This window comes from Schistocerca serialis, chromosome 6, assembly GCF_023864345.2.
Source record: "Schistocerca serialis cubense isolate TAMUIC-IGC-003099 chromosome 6, iqSchSeri2.2, whole genome shotgun sequence".
NCBI lineage: Eukaryota > Metazoa > Arthropoda > Insecta > Orthoptera > Acrididae > Schistocerca > Schistocerca serialis.
The window spans coordinates 327,539,375-327,561,398 of record NC_064643.1 but is presented as its reverse complement, the minus strand read 5'-3'; the positions used below and the strand labels follow the sequence as shown (position 1 = coordinate 327,561,398).

General features: G+C 39.5%; 1 protein-coding gene across 1 annotated transcript in view; it reads left to right on the top strand.

Annotated features, from left to right (window-relative positions):
- Window positions 1–22,024, top strand: part of LOC126484854 (armadillo repeat-containing protein gudu-like) — a 51,646-nt gene that overhangs the window by 25,702 nt on the left and 3,920 nt on the right. The window contains exons 6-9 of the mRNA XM_050108450.1: window positions 6,967–7,215; window positions 11,411–11,521; window positions 11,625–11,921; window positions 12,326–12,622. Coding sequence (XP_049964407.1) covers window positions 6,967–7,215; window positions 11,411–11,521; window positions 11,625–11,921; window positions 12,326–12,622 — 954 coding nt within the window. The remainder of the gene's footprint in view (window positions 1–6,966; window positions 7,216–11,410; window positions 11,522–11,624; window positions 11,922–12,325; window positions 12,623–22,024) is intronic.

Below are 22,024 nucleotides of genomic sequence, written 5' to 3'. Positions count from 1 at the left end.
AAACTTCACTAATTCCCACTATATCTAACTTTAACCTACCCATTTCCCTTTTTAAATTTTCTAACCTATCTGCCCGATTAAGGGATCTGACATTCCACGCTCCGATCCATAGAACACCAGTTTTCTTTCTCCTGATAACGACGTCCTTCTGAGTAGTCCCTGCCCGGAGATCTGAATGGGGGACTATTTTACCTCCGGAATATTTTACCCAAGAGGACGCCATCATCATTTAACCATACAGTAAAGCTGCATGCTCTCAGGAAAAATTACGGCTGTAGTTTCCCCTTGCTTTCAGCCGTTCGCAGTACCACAATAGCAAGGCCGTTTTGGTTAGTGTTACAAGGCCAGATCAGTCAATCATCCAGACTGTTGCCCCTGTTTCAAAATATATGGTTTCTGATATCCAACAGGTCATTTAAGAGTTTTCTAATTGCTATTGTTCCTTGAGTGCTGCTTTCCTTAAGAATGAGGTGTGTGCTATTGCTGACACTTTTTATCCAATTCTTTTGACTCTTATCCTTGATGCGAGGTGATGTGGTTTCAGATAGTATGAAAATGTCAAATAGTGTGGGTGTGGGATTGTATGAGTGAGTTGTTAGATGGTAAGAGGAATGGCAGATAAGTGCATCTAGTCATAATTACTTGTCTTGCTCCTCCTATTGTTTTCACTGTGGAATATTTGGTTTCTGATATCCACCAGATTATTTACGATATGTCTATTTTCTATTATTTTTGTTTGAGTTTTGTTTTCTCGATGGATGAGCTGTGTGCTTTTGCTGACACTTGTTATTCCCATACCTTTGACTCTTGTCCCTGATGTGAAGTGTTACAGTTTTAGTTAGTTTCATGTTCCATGGACCATTTTGCATGGTAAACCATAATTATTTGGAATGAGCCATTTTAAATTCACATTGCAAATTAATTTGTACATATGGCTACTTGCTGAAGTTTTTAAGTGTATTTTACCACACAAATGTGAAATGAGTTGTTCCACACTTGTGACCTGAGATGTTATCTGCTTTTCTGTGAAATATTGTGCTAGTCATATGCACCACTTTTCATTTTTATATTTGAACTAGTAAATTCCTGGATTCCTAATGTTTTAATATGTACTTTTTCTTAGTTCTGGTGTCTTTTTTGTGCTGCATTGTGTTTTCTGAATATGTTACTTGCTGTGTGTACTCTTGTTTCACATTCAAGATGCAGTGATAGCAACTTTACTGTCTCTAAGATGGCTCTCATTCATGTTGCTTATTATCTCACAGCATTCTTTGCCACATTGCCATTTTGTAGAGTTTGGTGAGAAGTATTTGCATGTCTTTGACAATGTGCTGTGTTGATCCTGCTTTGAAAGTTAATTGTGGTTGGACAAGGGTGTCATGTTTGTATTTCCTTTATGTTTCATGAATTTGGATTGTCTTGTTTTTCTTCTTGTATTTGTGTGAAAGTTATTTGTGTAGAAACCTGTTAGTGGGATGTGATCTTCCACTTGGAAACTAAAATCTATTATCTTCCCTACATATTGTGCTGTGCCCATTAGCACAATAATTGAGAACCACACTTGTTAATATTTAAAATGTTTTGTAGAAGAAACTTTGCTATCTAGAAATTCAAATGTGATAGAGTTTGAGTAAATATTACAATCTGTACTGACATTAACTATTAAGGGGCTCTGGCATCAGTCATTATGTCTGTGAAATGAACATAGCAAATGAAAACAAGGTTAAATTCATGAGGACTGCTACTTTGTAACTCTGTGCAATGTTTCCATAAGTGTAATGTAAAATAAATGCTTTCATTGTTAAATAATGCTGGGCTGTTTCATGCAATTCATATAGACTTTGTATGTTTTGCTTGTGCTCATAGGTTTAGTAAGAGTTATCAGTAATCTTTTTTCCACTTTTATTGTTTACAGTTTACATCAAACCATATATTTGAAATATGTTATGGATGTATATTATTATTTGTTGAACATTGTTTAGATGTGTAAACTGTATATTCTACAATATTGTTTGTGTCAGTGTTACAAGAATGAAAGTGTGCAGCGTAAATAAAAACTTTGGTACAATTGAAGGGGTTGCTGGAAGAAAATGCTAGCCATCAATTAAGGATTAAACTAATAACTTTATCTGTTGTTTCCCAATACACAATGTTCTGGGAGGTAGTAGTTTCAGGTGTGCATTCAGAATGCACTGTCTACTCTGTTTATGTCCTTGTCTTTCAAATTAATGAAACATATAACATACAATAACTCAAAATATGCTGTTGTTAATTAGCACTTTCTTCTGACATCTCCTTCAGTGTCGTATGCTATTTTAGACCTGACATACCTTAGAAAAAAAAGAAAGTGCTTTAAGTCTCAGTAATGTCCTTTCTTACAGCTCGACAGCCTTTAGTGCCTGGAATTGCCAAAGTTGTGTTAAGCACAAAAAATTTTCATGATTCTATATCTGACACAGCTGAAAACAGTAAATGCTTCTGTTTTTTCCCCCAAGATAACAAATCAACTCATAGTAATTTCATTTATAGTCAAGCTCAGTCGTCTTAACATCTTTTACTGTCTCATATGAATCCATTTCTAAAACAGTGTTAGCGCAATGATTTGGCGAAAGGTAGGGTTGACGCTAAATGCCTCGCTGGATTGCATGACATCATAGTTGAGTTGTGAGGCCTTGTTGTTTAGGTGGCACTGGTAGTGGTGGGAACACTCATGAAAAATTTTCTGTAGTAGCTCGTGTTACAGTTGCATCTCTTTTAGACTGATGTCAGCTGATAGTTATACCTGCTTGAAGGAAGCCCCCTCTATGGGCTCACCTTCAGAGGATGTCATGTTTCCAAGTAGAGAAGGAATCAGCATATTTCACCTAAATATAAGAAGTATTAGAGTTAAAGTTAATGAACTGCTTATAGATGTTGACTCTGAAATTATTGGTATATCGGAGCACCACTTAAATAATTTGACAATTCAGAGGCTTCCTTTACCAGGATACAGATTAGCTGGCTGTTTTTCAAGGAGTTCCTTGTGGAGTGGGGGAGTAGCCATGTATGTTGTAATTTTTCCTCCTATCTATGTAATTATGTAGTTCTCAATTCGTTCGAGCAATCAATCATTCATAATAGGAAACACAATTATAACTCAGTCACTCAAAATGATTCAGAAATTTTACTTGTTAGAATGAAATCAGGCGATGATTCTTCTTCTCTGGAGGCTCGTGCTTTGCGGCAGTCTGCTAATTTGACAAATAAAATGCCTCGTAATTTTGGGAGCGTTGTATGATCAGTCGGGAAACCTCAGATCAAGCGGATATTTGGCTTTGATGAAGTTTAACCTTCCGAAGAAGTAATGGAGCTCTTGGATTATTAAATGAAGGTTCGTATCCAGTCTTTCGGAAGTTCCCTTCTGATTAACAACTACGCAATATATCGATGAATGTCGTTAATTCTCAAATGTCAAATACACACCTTTTGTATGAAGGAGCAATATATATATTTCCCTTTTTATCCTACAATTTCGTATCAGTTATCTTCTGTCATAAATCGCAATATTCAGATTACATTTCTTCAAACAAAGCTCAGGCTATTCGGCACGAAGACAATCTCAGAAGCTTTTTTTCTTCTAACAACCACCAGGGAGAGTACTACAAAGAATAATTATGCACTCATGGCATAGCTATTGTATGAAACTACGTTGCACATGGATTCTGCGAGTATGAAGATAGAAAATTAGTAAACGTCATTCAAGGGTAGAATTGTATCAGAATAATTCATCGAATATAAAGAGATATTACAACATAAAAACAGTGTTTCATTTGAGCCCATAGGCATATCACAGCACTGCACTGTACAGATATTTGAGTGTTGTGCAGGGGCAGTTGAATTTAGTGAAATTAAACTTCTAATTGTTGTTGTTTATAGGTGCCCTAACTCTGACTTCCAAGCATTTCTGCTCGAGCTAGAGAGGGTTCTTGATTCACTTTATAGAAATTATCAAAAATTAGCTATATGTGGTGACTTCAATATTAATTTTGTATGTGATGGTGCAAGAAAAAGAGTTTTGGTAGATCTCCTAAATTCATGCAGAACGTGTTTTTTCCAAGTAGGGTGGAGGGGAACAGTAGCACAGCCATAGACAATATTTTTTTTTTTCATTCTTCATTACTAGATGGGCATTCTGTTAGTAAAAGGGTGAATGGCCTTTCACACCATGATGCACAAATTTTAACTTTAAAAGGCTTTTGTACTCAAACAAATGCCACATATAATTACAAACTATGTAGGAAAGTTAATCCAACAGCAATAGAGAGATTTTTAAACGTCATCAAAGAACAAGAGTGGCAGGATGTTTATAGTGCCAATAATATAGACAACAAATATAATACTTTCCTTAACAAATTTCTCATGCTCTTTGTGAGTTGCTTTCCATTAGAACATTCTAAATGGGACACTAACAGTAAAAGGCAGCCTGGGTGGCTGACTAGTGGGATAAGGATATCATGTAGAACAAAGCGGGAATTATATTAAAATGTTAGAAGTAGTCACAGTGGAGCTACACTAGTCCATTACAAACAGCACTGTAAGATGCTTAAAATGTTATTAGGAAGGCAAAGAGTATGTGGTATGCAAATAGAATAGCTAATTCACAGGATAAAATTATAACAATATGGTCAGTTGTGAAAGAATTGTTTGGTCAGCAGCACAAGGTCGATGATATAAAGTCAGTTCATATGAAAAATATTTCTGTTACTGATAACTCAGATATATGTACTAACAATCATTTTCTGAGCATTACTGCGGAATTAAACAAAAATTTAGTTTCTACAGGGAATCGTATAACTTTCTTGGCAAATACCTTTCCGAGATTCATGTCTTAAATACTCCTCTGTAATACAGACAAGGGGGGAGATTGAGTCAGTAATTAAATCACTGAAGACTAAGGACTCTCATGGATATGATGGAGTGCCTAACAGAATATTAAAGTACTGTGCTGCACATGTTAACCCTATATTTAGCCACATTTGTAATTTTTCCTTTAGGAATGGTCAGTTTCCTGAGTCATTAACATACTCAGTAGTAAAGCCGCTTTATAAAAGGGAGAAAGGAATAAATTAGACAGTTTTAGACCTATTTCTATGCCACCAGTGTTCACTAAAGTTATTGAAAAAGTAGTGTATATAAGGATAATTGATCATTTTATATCACACAATTTGCTATCAAATTTATAGTTCGGCTTTAGAAGTCATTTAACAACTGAAAATGCTATATGCTCTTTTCTCTGTGAGGTGCTGGATGGGTTAAATAAAAGGTTCCAAATGTTAGGCATATTTTTTGATTTAACTAAGGTGTTTGATTGTGTTGATAACACAATATTGTTCCAGAAGTTGGACCATTATGGAATACAGGGACTAGCTCACAACTGGTTCACCTATTGCTTTAGCAACAGACAGCAAAAGTTCATTATTCACAGTGTTGAGAATGGCTGTAATGTGGGGTCTGAGTGGGGTACGGTCAAATGGGGGGTGCCCCAGGTATCAGTGTTGCGACCACTCGTGTTCCTTATTTATATAAATGATATGCCTTCTAGTACTATGAGTAACTCTAATATATTTGTGTTTGCTGATGACACTAGCTCGGTAGTAAAGGATGTTGTGTGCAACATTGGCTCAGTTTCAAATAGTGCAGTTCATGACCTAAGTTCATGGCTTGTAGAAAATAAACTAACGCTAAATCAAAGTAAGTCCCAGTTTTTACAATTTCTAAAACCTGACGTTTTAATTTCATAGAATGGGCATATGATTAGTGAAACTGAACAGTTCAGATTTCTAGATATTTCTAGTGAATGGAACGCAACACAAGCAAATCTTCATGGACATAAAAAATCACTATTATTCATTACTTGGTTCATGTAGAAAACTGTGTGTAAAGTCTTAACAAAATAAGTAATTTTAACGTATCTGTGTTTTTAGCATTGAAGTACCCAGTCCATAGAGAAGCTTACAAGTAAAAATTATCTTAATAATCTTAACAATCACTAAATTTTGTTAGTCTTGGCAGGGACAGAACTCAAGTTACAAGGGCCATCTCTGCTAACACAGTAACTCAGTGTCACGCAGCTGCATGAACACAGGGCACTCAGTGCAGGTAGCAGATTAGCTGATAACAACTCAGCCTGAAGGAGTGGTTTAGCAAGAGCGTCAGGAGCAGTTCAGCAGTTAGATGGTTAATCCTACCTTTCAGTATTTATTGTATTTAGCGACAAGTTTATTCTATTAAACTTTGTGTACTTCAAAACACTTTCACAAGTACTTAGCCTCTTTCTTTCAAGATTCATTTTCTTCTACTGAATCCAGGCGCACTCGCTCCACTGTAAAAACGAATCCTACTTGTCACAAAGCATGTAGCTGTCACACGTTTTTGTTCTCACAATGTTTTACTGGTAGTTAGTTTGAGCTAACTATTGAACAAAATAAAAAGTACTTTCTGCCAGGAAATACATTCCTTCTCTTCAAAACCACCAAAATGACTGTCAAACATAATACACAGTTTGAAAGATTGATCACCATCAGCATTATTTACACCCTTACCTGTAATACACCATAGGTAAGAAGCACAGAATATGGAGATTAAAAAGAACTATACACTGTCATATCTCCTTACATTGATGACCAAAATCAATTATACAAATTTCCATTCCCAAGGATTCAACATGTTCCCATTTGTTTGAGAGTCAAAATCTGACTAAAAAGTTTTAGCAAATTGAGCCACTTCTCAGCTGCTTGCACTACTGTTTCCAGCAACATATTCATTCCATATGCTAGAAGTGCATATTCATTTATTTGATAAGTTACAGAGATGTAAAATACAAATACTAATGCAGTTTTGTGTGTAGCTTATTGGTCATAACAGGAATCTGTTAATTTTATACACTGAAAATTACATTTTTAATCGCATATGTATTTTTCATCACAGGTTGACTTACTTGACATCAACCCAACTGCCTTGCAGTTTCCTGTTGAAGCACTGTCGCCTGAAGACGTGAAGCAAGTGGAGGTGGCTCGTAACAGCATAAAGGCCCTGTGGACACTCTCAGTGTCTAACAGAAACAAAAAAGAAATGCTGAAAGCAAACTGTGTACCTCTCTTTGCAAAGCTCTTCCGATCAGTTCATCCAGATATTATAATACCCACTGCAGGGATTCTACAAGAATGTGCCTTAGAGGTATGTTGTGCTGATAGAAATGAGAAATTTCCTGCAATGTTTCAGATTTTATTCCATGACTTATGTTACTGAGGTACGTATTTCACCATTCACTTCCAGTTGTAAGTACTATCATTGTGGTTGTGTCAAAGTTCCTCATCACAACAGAATTGAAAAACCTCCTCTTTCTATCCCTATAGTCTATTAAGTAATATTTTTATCTTTTAAAAGTGTTAAATCAGAATCATTGTAAATAACTGTCTTTCTTTGATACAAGGACTGCCATCACAAATTGTTTTAGATTCCTCCTTTTTATTACACCTGCCTTGCAACTTTTTTCAATATTCCAACATTCTTACTGTGAGTGCCATTCTACTGTCACTGCTGTTCCTTTTGTGGGTGCAATTGTTCGTGCCAGCATTGGAGAAATGCTGGTTCAATAGTGGCCAAAAAGTAGCACTAGGAGAATGGAAACAATATCTGGGGTGTCACATGCATAAGAACATTCTTCACTACCACTTTAGCACCTCCACAGGCGTGACAATGCTGCCACACTAATGTGTTGGTTGGCAGTGGCTCAATAATGACCAGGAAATTGAACCCCAAGAAGAAAAATTAAAACTCATCATGTGAGTCAATTTATGGGAAGCAGAAAGTTAGAACCCTTGTATAGACATGCACCAAGACAACTCAGTCCATGGCCATGTGGCTGTCCACTGAGCACTAGGCAACAACACTCAGCACGATGCATGAGGAAAGGTCCGTGGTAGGTGAACTCACTGCAAGCACTGGCCAGCTCGGCTTATGGCCTGCCGTAGCTAAACCTTCCCGACAGCAGATCTATCCATACTACTTACTATGTGCACCCTCCATGGCATGTTTTCACCTATGATTTGAGCTACCTATGCCAGTTCGTCTGCCTCAATCACAGTGTCTGCTGGCTTAGCAGTAAACTTTTGATAAGAGAATGGCAATAGCAAGATTGTTGCAATCTTTAGCTGATAGCTTGTTGGGATGCTCAGGTTGTGGTAACAGGTGCAGGAAGCAGTCTTAGGTGCAACGCACGAGCAGCTGAGTCCAGCTCTGTTAATGCCAGATCAGTTCTTGGTAGACCTGGGGAAAGTGCGAAAGCAATTGAAACTTGTAGTTGAACCAGACAAGTTGAATTGGCCATTGTATTACCACACAGCAGCAGTTGAGGTCAGGATGGATTTAGCTTTATAGCATGTACTAATACAACTTCTGATTAGCAATGAGTGCGCCAGGTTCAAATGTTACATCATACATGCCTACCGCTTAAAGTGGGGAACCTCGGGGAAGTTTGTACAAGTAGAGACATAGGAGGTAACACTGAACACAGAATGTGGTAGTAGTCATGTGGTGAAATCGCTATCAGAACTTGAAGATCGTGAGAGGGAGAGCATTACCATCTGCATGACCCTGTTAGTGCATATGGGTCCTGTCACATGCAAAGTGCAATTGTTGTACTTAGGTAAAATAGAAGGTCAGGATTGTTCATGTGACATCCTGGAGCCATGACCCTGTTTCCAGCAAGTGGCTCTGCACTGGGTTTATTCTGTAAACATTACTGAAGCTGTCGTAGTGAACTGCTATGAACCAGGTAAGCTTGCATTTGGAACTGCATGAGAGTGGAATAATTAAAAATTAATGGTATGGACTGTAACAACAGGGCAGACCTTTCACCTGTCAGCCTTGGTTACGGAGGAAACCAAGTTGAACATTGCACAGCCACAGTTCTACTGGCCAGCAAAGCCAAGGTTGTTGCTCACCATGTGGAGAGGTTTTGTGTGACAGACAGGCACATTTAAAAGTCGATCTTTTGGACAAAGTCCTTTGCAGATGTAGTGCAGTCACTGTGTTTTGCACACTTCTGTGGAAATAGCAGCTCCGCTATGGCTATGTTGAAAGCCATGGGCATCTGACAGCCAATGAGGAACTTGTGTGCCGATTTTATCAATAAGCCTGTTTACTTGCCATGAGTGGGCCGGGCCACACCTCACAATCCTGGTAACATAGCTGACACAGAACAGGGCAGGTGGTTACTTCATTGTTGGGCCACAGAGGTTTTGATTTGTACGTGGTTGTAAGTCCACCACATGGGGATGTAACACTGTATGATGGATGAGCACTTTCAGGCTCACTACAACAGCAGCTGAACTTCTGCCTTGATGGGCAACAATTCATGTCTGGGGCAGGGCACGACCACTTACATACCAACACTGGCCACATGCTCCATCACCCGATGGGGTGAGCTCTTCTTCTGGGTCTTGAAAGTCTCCACAACAATTCTGGCAGCCGATCATACTGCTGGCACACGTCACATGACACCACACTGCCCAGACTGGGGCACACATTGCTGAGTGGGCTAAAAAAGTGCCAGCATCATTGGGCACAGACATTACAGCCAGCCACACAACCTGCAGCTGGCTTCTACAGCTGTCAGCAGTACCTCCATACATCATGCTTGAGAGAGTGTGTCCACAGCATCAAAGCACTGTGAATATTGTAGCATAAGTTTTATAAAAATGTTTTACATTCCAGCTGTTTTTCCTAGCCACCACCGGGCAGCACCATTGTCTCTACTCCCTGCTGCATGTCAACCTCAACACCATAGTTTGGCCCCTCACCCCCAGGCCACTATACAGAGGAGAGGCAAACACACACACATACACATACACACACACAAACACACACACACAACTGACACACATATGCCCACTATCATCTCTGGGCACCATCCTGTCACTGCAGTGAGAAGCAATCTCTGCTGGGTTGGGTAGTGAAGGTAAGAAGGGGGAGTTCTAGCAGGGTATGAGTGGTGGAAAATTCTGTAGTGCTGCCTTTAGAAGTGTGCAGAGATGTGGCAGCAACACGATGGTGGGCCGCTAAGTGCAGTGTTGGGAGAGCTGTGGTGTGTGGGAAAATGAGGAGCAGAGAAAATGGAAAGAATTGTGCAGGTGAACTGGTGATGTGAGAATGAAGGATACGTTTGGGGAGAATCTGCACCTGTAAAATTCAGGTAAAAAATCTTGAGTTGGTAGAAATAATCCAAATGGCATGGGTTACAAAGCAGTCGTTGAAGTCAAGCACATCATTTGTGTGGCACGCTCACCAAGTAAATAGTTCAGCAGTCTCTTGACCACATCTTGAAGGTGGCCATTCATGTGGTCAGAGACCTCGTTATGTGTTACTTCACATACACCAAGGTAACACTGGAAATTGTCTCATACTGTGTAAGAAAATAAGCATGCAAATGGTATTCAGAGGATTCAGCTGATTCAATGACTCCTCGACATTAGCGTGTCGAGTGTGAACACTTTGATTTCAGTTTATTGCAATAAAAAGAAGTGAAATCATGGAGCACTAATGATGCATATCTTTTCCGTGAGGTAGCTAACAATGAAATTATCAATCTTCTTTTACAAATAATTTCAGTGGTTGTTTGCATTACAATTACTGTATGGTTATGTATATTCAAGCACCTGGTGTACTTGATAGAGAGGCTCTCATACGTTGTATAAGGAACCACTGTTCCTTATCCTTTGGGTTTATAAAGTGCATCAGAAGTGTATGTCATGCAGAAAAATGGCATTCTTGTCATATGATCATGCATTATACCACAGAGTAGACAGAATGCTTTTTATAATATCTCATGTGGAAATTAGAATCTGTTTTCTTTGTAGTAATGAATACAGCCCACACTCTTGCCAGTATTTACTGTGGAATGCTGCAGGACATCAATCTACAATCAAAAATTCTAATAATTATCACAGTCTGATTCATACCAGCTGCATAGGACCAGATTATCGATAGCTAACTTGTGTGGATTCTATGATCTTTTGAATCACTTCCAGAGCAAAATCAGGCTGTATCATTCTCCTAATGATAGTTGTATCCAACTAGGGAAAGCTATACAAATAACCCCTATTTAAGAGACACCAGTTAGCTACAATTTATTTACTTCAACCTTTCAAGTGTATCATCTGCATGAGTGTCAAGGCTGAACAATATTATGAAGTGGTAAATTATCGAGTTTCATTCTTTTCACTAGATTTCTGCAGTCTGCTTCCAGTCACTATCTACTTTCTGCGTGCTTTAACAAAAGTAATGTTATTCAGCACAGCATTCTGTTAAAATGTTATAATAGCTGGTTGCCCTGAAAGTTTGACAGACATTAAGATTAACCTTCTTTCAGAAAAGTTACCAGTCAGCATTCGAGAATCATGGGATGATAGCTGATTTTGTTCAGTATCTTTTTTCTGAAAGTGCAGAACTGAAAAAGCACTCAGCATCAGCTATTTTTAGGGTGAGTTATTAATTCTGTTTGGAATTACATTGGTTTTTCAAAAATTGAAACAGATTTCTTTTGCTTTAGCATCTGCAAATTCTAATATTTTTCTTTTTAACAGTGTGCAGAGGGTGACATTACACGAAATATGGTTCGGCTGGCTGATGGCTTATACATTTTAGTCAAGCTTGCCAAAACCATCAAAGTTCATCCAGACAGATTACTTTTAGCTGCCGTGACAGGTGCAATATGGAAATGTGCTCTTAATTCTGAGAATGTTCAGCGATTTGATGAACTTGAAGCTGTGGAAGTTTTGATTGCTATTTTACAAGATGAATATAGAGAGCTACATAGCTTTTGTCTTGTGACAAGGAATCCTATTTGTCGCAAAGAATGTTTTCTACCAGAAATTCTTGAGGTAATTTGTGAATAGTTCATATGGTTGAATGTTGTCCTAAATGTCACTATTTGCAAGGTTGAAAAATTTAATGTTCCCTGGAAAGTAGAGGCAGGGAATAAACTAACTTACGCAGTGTATTACATTTTGTTGTTACTCACAAGCATTGCATTTTATAGATTGAAAACATTCTTCATATAGAGAATTCAGAAATCAGTCAATAATAATCAATAATAAACTATTGGGTTCTTTTACAAGAAACTGAAAAAAGCATAACAAGTTGAATATTTACTGATACTCTGAATGAACTCATTTTGAGAAGCGTATTTATTCCACTTCACATAGTTTTTATAAACAAAGATTATATTTTAAACAATTATTTTCCTTAAGACTTGAACCCAAATATATGTACTCAATTTGAACAGGTGTTGACAAATGTGATTGGAGGACTATCGCAGTTTGCAAAACTTTCTCACAACCGTGAAGCACTTCGTGAAGCACGTGTTGTTCCCTTGCTGGTTGAACTGTTGTTTGAGTCAAAAGAAGACCTCCTTGAAAATGTTGCTCATTTACTGGGTGAATGTGCCAAAGAAAAGGAATCAATGTCCATCATTGAAGAACTTGATGGTGTCAGTCTTCTTTGGTCACTGCTTAAAAACCCATCAACAAATGTGCAAGCAAATGCTGCTTGGGCTTTGTGCCCATGCCTCGAAAATTCAAAGGTATGAAAATAATCGTTCACTGAAGCTTGAGATGTTGATATGTTATGTAAAGCTCTGAAATGCATCGCATAAATTTCACAAGTAATTCAGTCAAATATAATAAGAACTAATATTGCATAGCTGTGAAAAAATCATTTAAATGGCACGAAAAGAAAGCACTTCATACAGAATACAAAGATAATTATTCACCTGTTTACTGCTGTTCCTGAACGAAACCATACATTACAATTTAAATACTGGAGAAAACATGAATAATATTAATGAGATGGTATTATTATACATATTTTTTGCATATCACCAGCAGTTAGAATAGAATGATCATTTGTACCCAGCATAACATATTCATAGTTGAACCTCGAGTGGGCGCACCTGTGTGTAAAGTGCACCAAATAAGAATAATGTTGTCTTGTATCATTTCATTGTTGTTTTACAGTTGTGAGCCCATACCTATTCCTTCATTATTCCTTCAGATAACACTATGATAAGTTGTGTTGTCATATTTCTAAGTGAGCAGTGGTAGTACAAAATAAACAGCAAGATAGATGAGAAAAAATTTATTATCTGTGCAAGAAAATGTTCCACTTTCCAAGCTAGCAGCACAATCCACAATGAGGTAGTTGTCTACAGGATAGTAACTAAACAAACACTTTGCAGGGATCTGATGCAACTGTGCTGTTTAGTGCTTTGAGTGGGTCATTATGCCGGGTAAGACTTGTATGCGGTAACAGAGTTGTATAATGAAAGTTTATGTCATTATTGCTTAATTGAACAGCCATGTTAAAAACCTTAAGATTTTTTCCTGCCCGGGTATCTAAGGCTGTATCTAAATATAAAGACTTAAAGAAAAAAATTGTTAAATACCAGCATGTCTATCTGTTTTAATAAGAAATTAGTCCCCACTTATTTAAAGGCTTTTATTAACTTCAGATATTGTAAAAATGATCCTTTAAGCTTCAGGCCTATTGTAAAAAAATTAATTTCTGATAACATAAAATTGCTTTATGCCAAAAAAGACACTCTTAATGCAGAGGCTTGTGACTTTTATCTTGAAATTACAAAATTGTGCCATGATTTGTTTAATGTTAATATCAATCTTGTATGGTCACAAATTAATGACTACTTAGAGAATTATGAACAAGGTATTATGTACAGGCACAAAAAAATCAGTAAGCTTTTCTGCCTTTTTCCACCTGAGAGATCTTCTGAAAAATTTAAAAAAAGTGACCATGTCTTTTATCACCGAGTTTTAAATAAGACTAATATTAATTTTACAGAAGCAGAAACTAGTCTGTTAGAAAAAGGGCTTAAGTATAATGTTAAACCAGATTTGACTAACAAGCAGGTCGTGCAGAATGTCCTTGTAGACCTGAAAACTGGTTTAGGTTGCATAAAAATGGATAGTGCTGTGCAAACTAGGATTGTGTATGATGTAACAAATATTTTTAGTATATGCCAGGCTGCTTCCCCTAATGCCTCATGTATAATGACAAGGCCTTGATTAGAAATATTAATAAGAAACTTAAAGATAATGAGGCTCTTATAATGAAAGCTGATGAGGGCTCTTCACTAGTAATTGCATATAATGAGGAATGTATTTCGAAAACCATGTCTTTTTTCGAAGAATTTGCAGATGGGTTATCTCCTGTTTTAACTATCATATATTTTATATCCCTTAAATAAGAAACTGTGGGGAGCGGTTGGAAGAAAGTACAGGTTTCACCTGTCTACAAGAAGGATAACAGAAGCAATCCAAAAAACTACCAAGCATCCTGTCTCACTGATATCCAGCTGTTGAAGAATCCTACAACATATTCTTAGATCAAATTCATTGAGATATCTTGAATAGAATTATCTCCTCCACGCCAATGAGAATAGATTCTTCAAGCATCTATCACACAGAACCCAACTCGTCATTTCCCTATATGACATCCCGAATCCCATGGATCAAGGCATCAGGTAGATGCAAAATTTATTGACTTCTGAAGAACATTTCATTTGCAAGGGAAACTCCCCATCACACAACCTCAGATTTATTGGTAAAATTGGCCAGTGCATAGCCTGTCAAATCCAGCATGAAAACAGGAACATGGTGTACTGAACTGTGAAAAAATAAGCAAAATAGAAACAGTGAATGGTCCAAGCTCAAGATATGTAACATCGAGCAAATTGCAAGAGCCACAGCATCATGGTTGTGTGATCATAGTGTTGGACTCCAATGCAGGAGATCTGTGTTCAAATCTCCCTCATGCCCCATTTTTTTTCACAAAATTATCAATGTTCCATCCAGTCATTAATGTGCCTGTTCTGCCTCTGTAGTCTTGGTAATTGTCATACTGCGTATAGAATATGAGTTGTGGTAAGAATATATTACTGTCACAAGTAAATGTGATGAATAGTGAGAGCAGGTGAGATGCTGCATAGACTCCCAAAAGAAATGAAATCAACAAATAAACAGGTTTGAACTATGTTACAACAAAGGAATTCAAGAATCAAAACTTCCTAAACAGAATGCCAGAGTCATAACATGTGGTACTTGTGTAGAACAAATAGGATCTACATACATCTGGAGGTCCCTTCCTTACACCTCACTGTTGCGAACAGATGTTACACCACAGCAGAGACACAAGTTTGAACGTAGTGAACAGACACATTAATGACGGGATGGACAGTTCATAATTTTGTGTGCAAAAAAAGGGGGGAGGAGGCACAAGAGAGATTTGCACACGAATTTCCTCCTTCACAGTCCAACACCTCAGCCACGTAATCATGATGCCATGGCTATTCCAGTTCAATTCATGTTGCACATCTTGAGTTTCAACAGTCACTGTTTTAATTTTGCTTAATTTTCATGGTTCATTACATCTTCTTTATGTTTTCCTGCTTGATCTGTGTTCAGTTTTTGATAGAATATCCTCTAGGCCATCTTACTATTAAATTTCATGGGGGTCACAATGGGGAGTTTCCCTTGTGAGTACCGCACTAATATTTACTAACAAAACTCGGAATATACCCATATATCAAACAAAGCTTGTGAATGGATTGGAGTAGGGAAGACACAGAATGTTACCTTCAATAGACAGTCATCAACAAAAGTAGAAATAGTTTCAGGTGTGCCTCAGAGAAGTGCGTTTGGACCCATGATGTACATGTTTCATAGTAATGGTAGCCTCAGACTTTTTACGGGTGTTGCAGTTTACTACACTCCTGGAAATGGAAAAAAGAACACATTGACACCGGTGTGTCAGACCCACCATACTTGCTCCGGACACTGCGAGAGGGCTGTACAAGCAATGATCACACGCACGGCACAGCGGACACAGCAGGAACCGCGGTGTTGGCCGTCGAATGGCGCTAGCTGCGCAGCATTTGTGCACCGCCGCCGTCAGTGTCAGCCAGTTTGCCGTGGCATACGGAGCTCCATCGCAGTCTTTAACACTGGTAGCATGCCGCGACAGCGTGGACGTGAACCGTATGTGCAGTTGACGGACTTTGAGCGAGGGCGTATAGTGGGCATGCGGGAGGCCGGGTGGACGTACCGCCGAATTGCTCAACATGTGGGGCGTGAGGTCTCCACAGTACATCGATGTTGTCGCCAGTGGTCGGCGGAAGGTGCACGTGCCCGTCGACCTGGGACCGGACCGCAGCGACGCACGGATGCACGCCAAGACCGTAGGATCCTACGCAGTGCCGTAGGGGACCGCACCGCCACTTCCCAGCAAATTAGGGACACTGTTGCTCCTGGGGTATCGGCGAGGACCATTCGCAACCGTCTCCATGAAGCTGGGCTACGTTCCCGCCACTTCCCAGCAAATTAGGGACACTGTTGCTCCTGGGGTATCGGCGAGGACCATTCGCAACCGTCTCCATGAAGCTGGGCTACGTTCCCGCACACCATTAGGCCGTCTTCCGCTCACGCCCCAACATCGTGCAGCCCGCCTCCAGTGGTGTCGCGACAGGCGTGAATGGAGGGACGAATGGAGACGTGTCGTCTTCAGCGATGAGAGTCGCTTCTGCCTTGGTGCCAATGATGGTCGTATGCGTGTTTGGCACCGTGCAGGTGAGTGCCACAATCAGGACTGCATACAACCGAGGCACACAGGGCCAACACCCAACATCATGGTGTGGGGAGCGATCTCCTACACTGGCCGTACACCACTGGTGATCGTCGAGGGGACACTGAATAGTGCACGGTACATCCAAACCGTCATCGAACCCATCGTTCTACCATTCCTAGACCGGCAAGGGAACTTGCTGTTCCAACAGGACAATGCACGTCCGCATGTATCCCGTGCCACCCAACGTGCTGTAGAAGGTGTAAGTCAACTACCCTGGCCAGCAAGATCTCCGGATCTGTCCCCCATTGAGCATGTTTGGGACTGGATGAAGCGTCGTCTCACGCGGTCTGCACGTCCAGCACGAACGCTGGTCCAACTGAGGCGCCAGGTGGAAATGGCATGGCAAGCCGTTCCACAGGACTACATCCAGCATCTCTACGATTGTCTCCATGGGAGAATAGCAGCCTGCATTGCTGCGAAAGGTGGATATACACTGTACTAGTGCCGACATTGTGCATGCTCTGTTGCCTGTGTCTATGTGCATGTGGTTCTGTCAGTGTGATCATGTGATGTATCTGACCCCAGGAATGTGTCAATAAAGTTTCCCCTTCCTGGGACAATGAATTCACGGTGTTCTTATTTCAATTTCCAGGAGTGTATAATGAGCACTACCGGAAAAAAGGTGCAGAAATTTCCAGTTGGAGGCTGGAAGGATTTCAAAGTGGTGCAAAGACTGGCAACATGCTTTAAATGTTAAGAAATGTAAAATTCTGTACTTAACAAAATGCAGAAATGTACCTTCCTATGACTACAATATCAGTGGGTCATAATTGGAATCAGTCAACTCTTTGAAATAAGTGAGTGTAAGAATTTGTAGACATACAAAATGGACTGGTCACATTCCCACATTGGCAAGTAAAGCAGAATTCAGAGTTTGCTTCGTTGGCAGGATGCTGGGAAATGCAGTCAGTCTGCAAAGGAGAGTACTTACAAAACACTTGTGTGCCCCATCATAGAATATAACTCAATTGTGTAGTGCCTGTACCAGACAGGAATAACAAAGGATAGTGAACGTATTCAAAGAAGGACAGCACAAATGACTGCAGGTTTATTTGACTCATGAATATGTTGTTGTTGTGGTCTTCAGTCCAGAGACTGGTTTGATGCAGCTCTCCATGCTGCTCTATCCTGTGCAAGCTTCTTCATCTCCCAGTACTTACTGCAACCTACATCCTTCTGAATCTGCTTAGTGTAGTCATCTCTTGGTCTCCCTCTGCGATTTTTATGCTCCATGCTGCCCTCCAATACTAAATTGGCGATCCCTTGATGCCTCAGAACATGTCCTACCAAGTGATCCCTACTTCTAGTCAAGTTGTGCCACAAATTTCTCTTCTCCCCAATTCTATTCAGTACCTCCTCATTAGTTATGTGATCTACCCATCTAATCTTCAGCATTTTTCTGTAGCACTACATTACAAAAGCTTCTATTCTCTTCTTGCCCAAACTATTTAACATCCACGTTTCACTTCCATACGTGGCTGCACGCCATACAAATACTTTCAGAAACGACTTCCTGACACTTAAATTTATACTTGACGTTAACAAATTTCTCTTCTTCAGAAACGCTTTCCTTGCCATTGTCAGTCTACATTTTATACCATCTCTACTTCTACCATCATTAGTTATTTTGCTCCCTAAATAGCAAAACTCATTTACTACTTTAAGCTTCTCATTTCCTAATCTAATTCCCTCAGCATCACCTGATTTCATTCAACTACATTCCATTATCCTCGTTTTGCTTTTGTTGATGTTCATCTTATATCCTCCTTTCAAGACACTGTCCATTCCATTCAACCTCTCTTCCAGGTCCTTTGCTGTCTCTGACAGAATTACAATATCATCGGCGAACCTCAAAGCTTTTATTTCTTCTCCATGAATTTTAATCCTACTCCAAATGTTTGTTTTGTTTCCTTTCCTGCTTGCTCAATATACAGACTGAATAACATCAGCAATAGGCTACAACCCTGTCTCACTCCCTTTGCAACCACTGCTTCCCTTTCATGCCCCTCAACTCGTATAACTGCCATCTGGTTTCTGTACAAATTATAAATAGCCTTTCACTCCCTGTATTTTACTCCTGCCACCTTCAGAATTTTAAACAGAGTATTCCATTCAACATTGTCAAAAGCTTTCTCTAAGTCTACAAATGCTAGAAACATAGGTTTGCCTTTCCTTAAACTGTCTTCTAAGCTAAGTCGTAGGATCAATATTGCCTCATGTGTTCCAACATTTCTACGGAATCCAAACTGATCTTCCCTGAGGTCGGCTTCTACTAGTTTTTCCATTCATCTGTAAAGAATTCATGTTAGTATTTTGCAGCCGTGACTCATTAAATTGATAGTTCAGAAATTTTTACATCTGTCAACACCTGCTTTCTTTGGAATTGGAATTACTATATTCTTCTTGAAGTCTGGTTATATTTCACCTGTCTCATACATCTTGCTCATCAGATGGTAGAGTATTATCAGGGCTGGCTCTCCCAAGACTATCAGTAGTTCTAATGGAATGCTGTCTACTCCCGGGGCCTTGTTTCAACTTAGGTCTTTCAGTGCTCTGTCAAACTCTTCACACAGTACCATATCTCCCATTTCATCTTCATCTAGATGCTATTCCATTTCCATAATATTCTCCTCAAGTACTTCACCCTTGTATAGACCCTCTATATATTCCTTCCACCTTTCTGTCTTCCCTTCTTTGCTTAGAACTGGGTTTCCATCTGAGTTCTTGATATTCATACAAGTGGTTCTCTTTTCTCCAAAGGTCTCTTTAATTTTCCTATAGGCAGTATCTATCTTACCCCTAGTGATATATGTCTCTCTACATCCTTACATTTATCCTCTAGCCATCCCTGCTTAGCCAATTTGCACTTCATATCGATCTCATTTTTGAGACGTTTGTATTCCTTTTTGCCTTCTTCATTCACTGCAGTTTTATATTTTCTCCTTTCATCAGTTAAATTCAATATACTCTTTCCCAAGGATTTCTACCAGTCCTCATCTTCTTACCTACTTGATCCTCTGCTGCCTTCACTGCTTCATGCCTCAGAGCTACCCATTCTTCTTCTACTGTATTTCTTTCCCCCATTCTTGTCAATCGTTCCCTAATGCTCTGCCTGAAACTCTCTACAACCTCTGGTTCTGTCAGTTTATCCACCTTTTTGCAGTTTCTTCAGTTTTAATCTACAGTTTATAACCAATAGATTGTGGTCAGAGTCCACATCTGCCCCTGGAAATGTCTTACAATTTAAAACCTGGTTCCTAAATCTCTGTCTTACCATTATAAAATCTATCTGAAACCTTCCAGTATTTCCAGGCCTCTTCCACATATAAAACCATCTTTCGTGGTTCTTGAACCAATTGTTAGCTATAATTAAGTTATGCTCTGTGCAAAATTTACCAGGTGGCTTCCTCTTTCATTCCTTACCCCCAGTCCATATTCATCTATTATGCTACCTTCTCTTCCTGTTCCTACTATCGAATTCCAGTCACCCATGACTATTAAATTTTTGCCTCCCTCCACTATCTGAACAGTTTCTTTTATTTCATCATACATTTCATCAATCTCTTTGTCATCTGTGGAGCTAGTTGGCATATAAACTTGTACCACTGTGGTAGGCATGGGCTTTGTATCTATCTTGGCCACTATAATGCGTTCACCATGCTGTTTCTAGTAGCTTACGTGCATTCCTATTTTTTTATTCATTATTAAACCTACACATGCATTACCCCTATTTGATTTTCTATTTATAACCCTGTATTCTCCTGACCAGAAGTCGTGTTCCTCCTGCCATCGAACTTCACTAATTTCCACGATACCTAACTTTAACCTATCCATTTCCTTTTTTAAATTTGCTAACCTACTTGCCCAATTAAGGGATCTGACATTCCACACTCCAATCCATAGAATGCTACTTTTCTAATGACGTCGTCCTGAGTAGTCCCTGCCTGGAGATCCAAATGGGGGACTATTTTACCTCCGGAATATTTTAGCCAAGAGGACGCCATCATCATTCAACCGTACAGTAAAGCTGCATGCCCTCGGGAAAAATTACGGCTGTAGTTTCCCCTTGCTTTCAGCCGTTCATAGTACCAGCACAGCAAGGCCATTTTGGTTAGTGTTACAAGGCCAGATCAGTCAATCATCCAGACTGTTGCCCCTGCAACTACTGAAAAGGCTGCCGCCCCTCTTCAGGAACTACACATTTGTCTGGCCTTTTAACAGATACCCCTACATCGTGGTTGCACCTTCGGTATGGCTATCTGTATCAATGAAGCACACAAGCCTCCCCACCAGCGGCTAGGTCCATCGTTCATGGTTGAATATAGAGACCAATTATTCTCATAAAGACTGCTTACAAAATTTTGAGAACCAGTGTTGGGTGAAGAATCTAAAATATCCTTCTACCCTCTTCATGTTGCTCCAGTGGGAACTGCAAAGACCGGTTACATGACTCAGAGAAGCAATCTTCCTGAGCTCCCTGTGTGGAATGGGAATAAACCATAACATGATAGCATGGTGTACAATTGGAGGTACACACTGCCATGCAAATCACAGTGTTTTGCAGAGTTTGTGTGTAGATGTAGAGGTATTTCGTCTAATGTATGATTTTCCCTGTGGCTTATTAAAAAATTAGGTAGAGTTTCAAGATTCCTGATGAATACTCACTAAACCATATAGCAAGAGGAGTACATATAGGGGATGCGATGATTATGAGGGGTGGCCAATAAGTAATGCCATACATTTTTTTTCTGAAAGCACATTGGTTTTATTCAGGTTCCCAATACACTATTTTATTCCTCACTCCTCCAGCTGCAAAACCCTACATTTTGACATAATCTTCATTCAATGCAATGGCTTTACACCACCTTACTGGAAGGGGCTGTATGCCCGCATGCTACTGCTCTGCTGGTCATCATCAGAACCACTGTCTGGCTGCATCAATAACCTCTCTATCATCCACATATTGTTTACTGTAGTGTGCATCTTTCACTAAACCAAATAGGTGGAAGTCAGAAGGTGAGAGATCTGGGCTGTAGAATGAATGATGAAGAACAGTCCAGGGAAGTTGTATGAGCTCCTCTGGGGTGGGCAGATTTGTGTGAGGCCTTCAGTGTCTTGGAGAAGAAGTTCATTTGACTTTTTGTGGTGACAAACATGCTGAAGTTGTTTCTTCAATTTCCTGAAAGTAGTACAATACACTTCTGGGTTGATTATTGCACTGTGAGTGAGGATAAAAAACAGAATAACCCTGTCAGAGTCCTAGAAGACCATCACCTCACTTTACTGG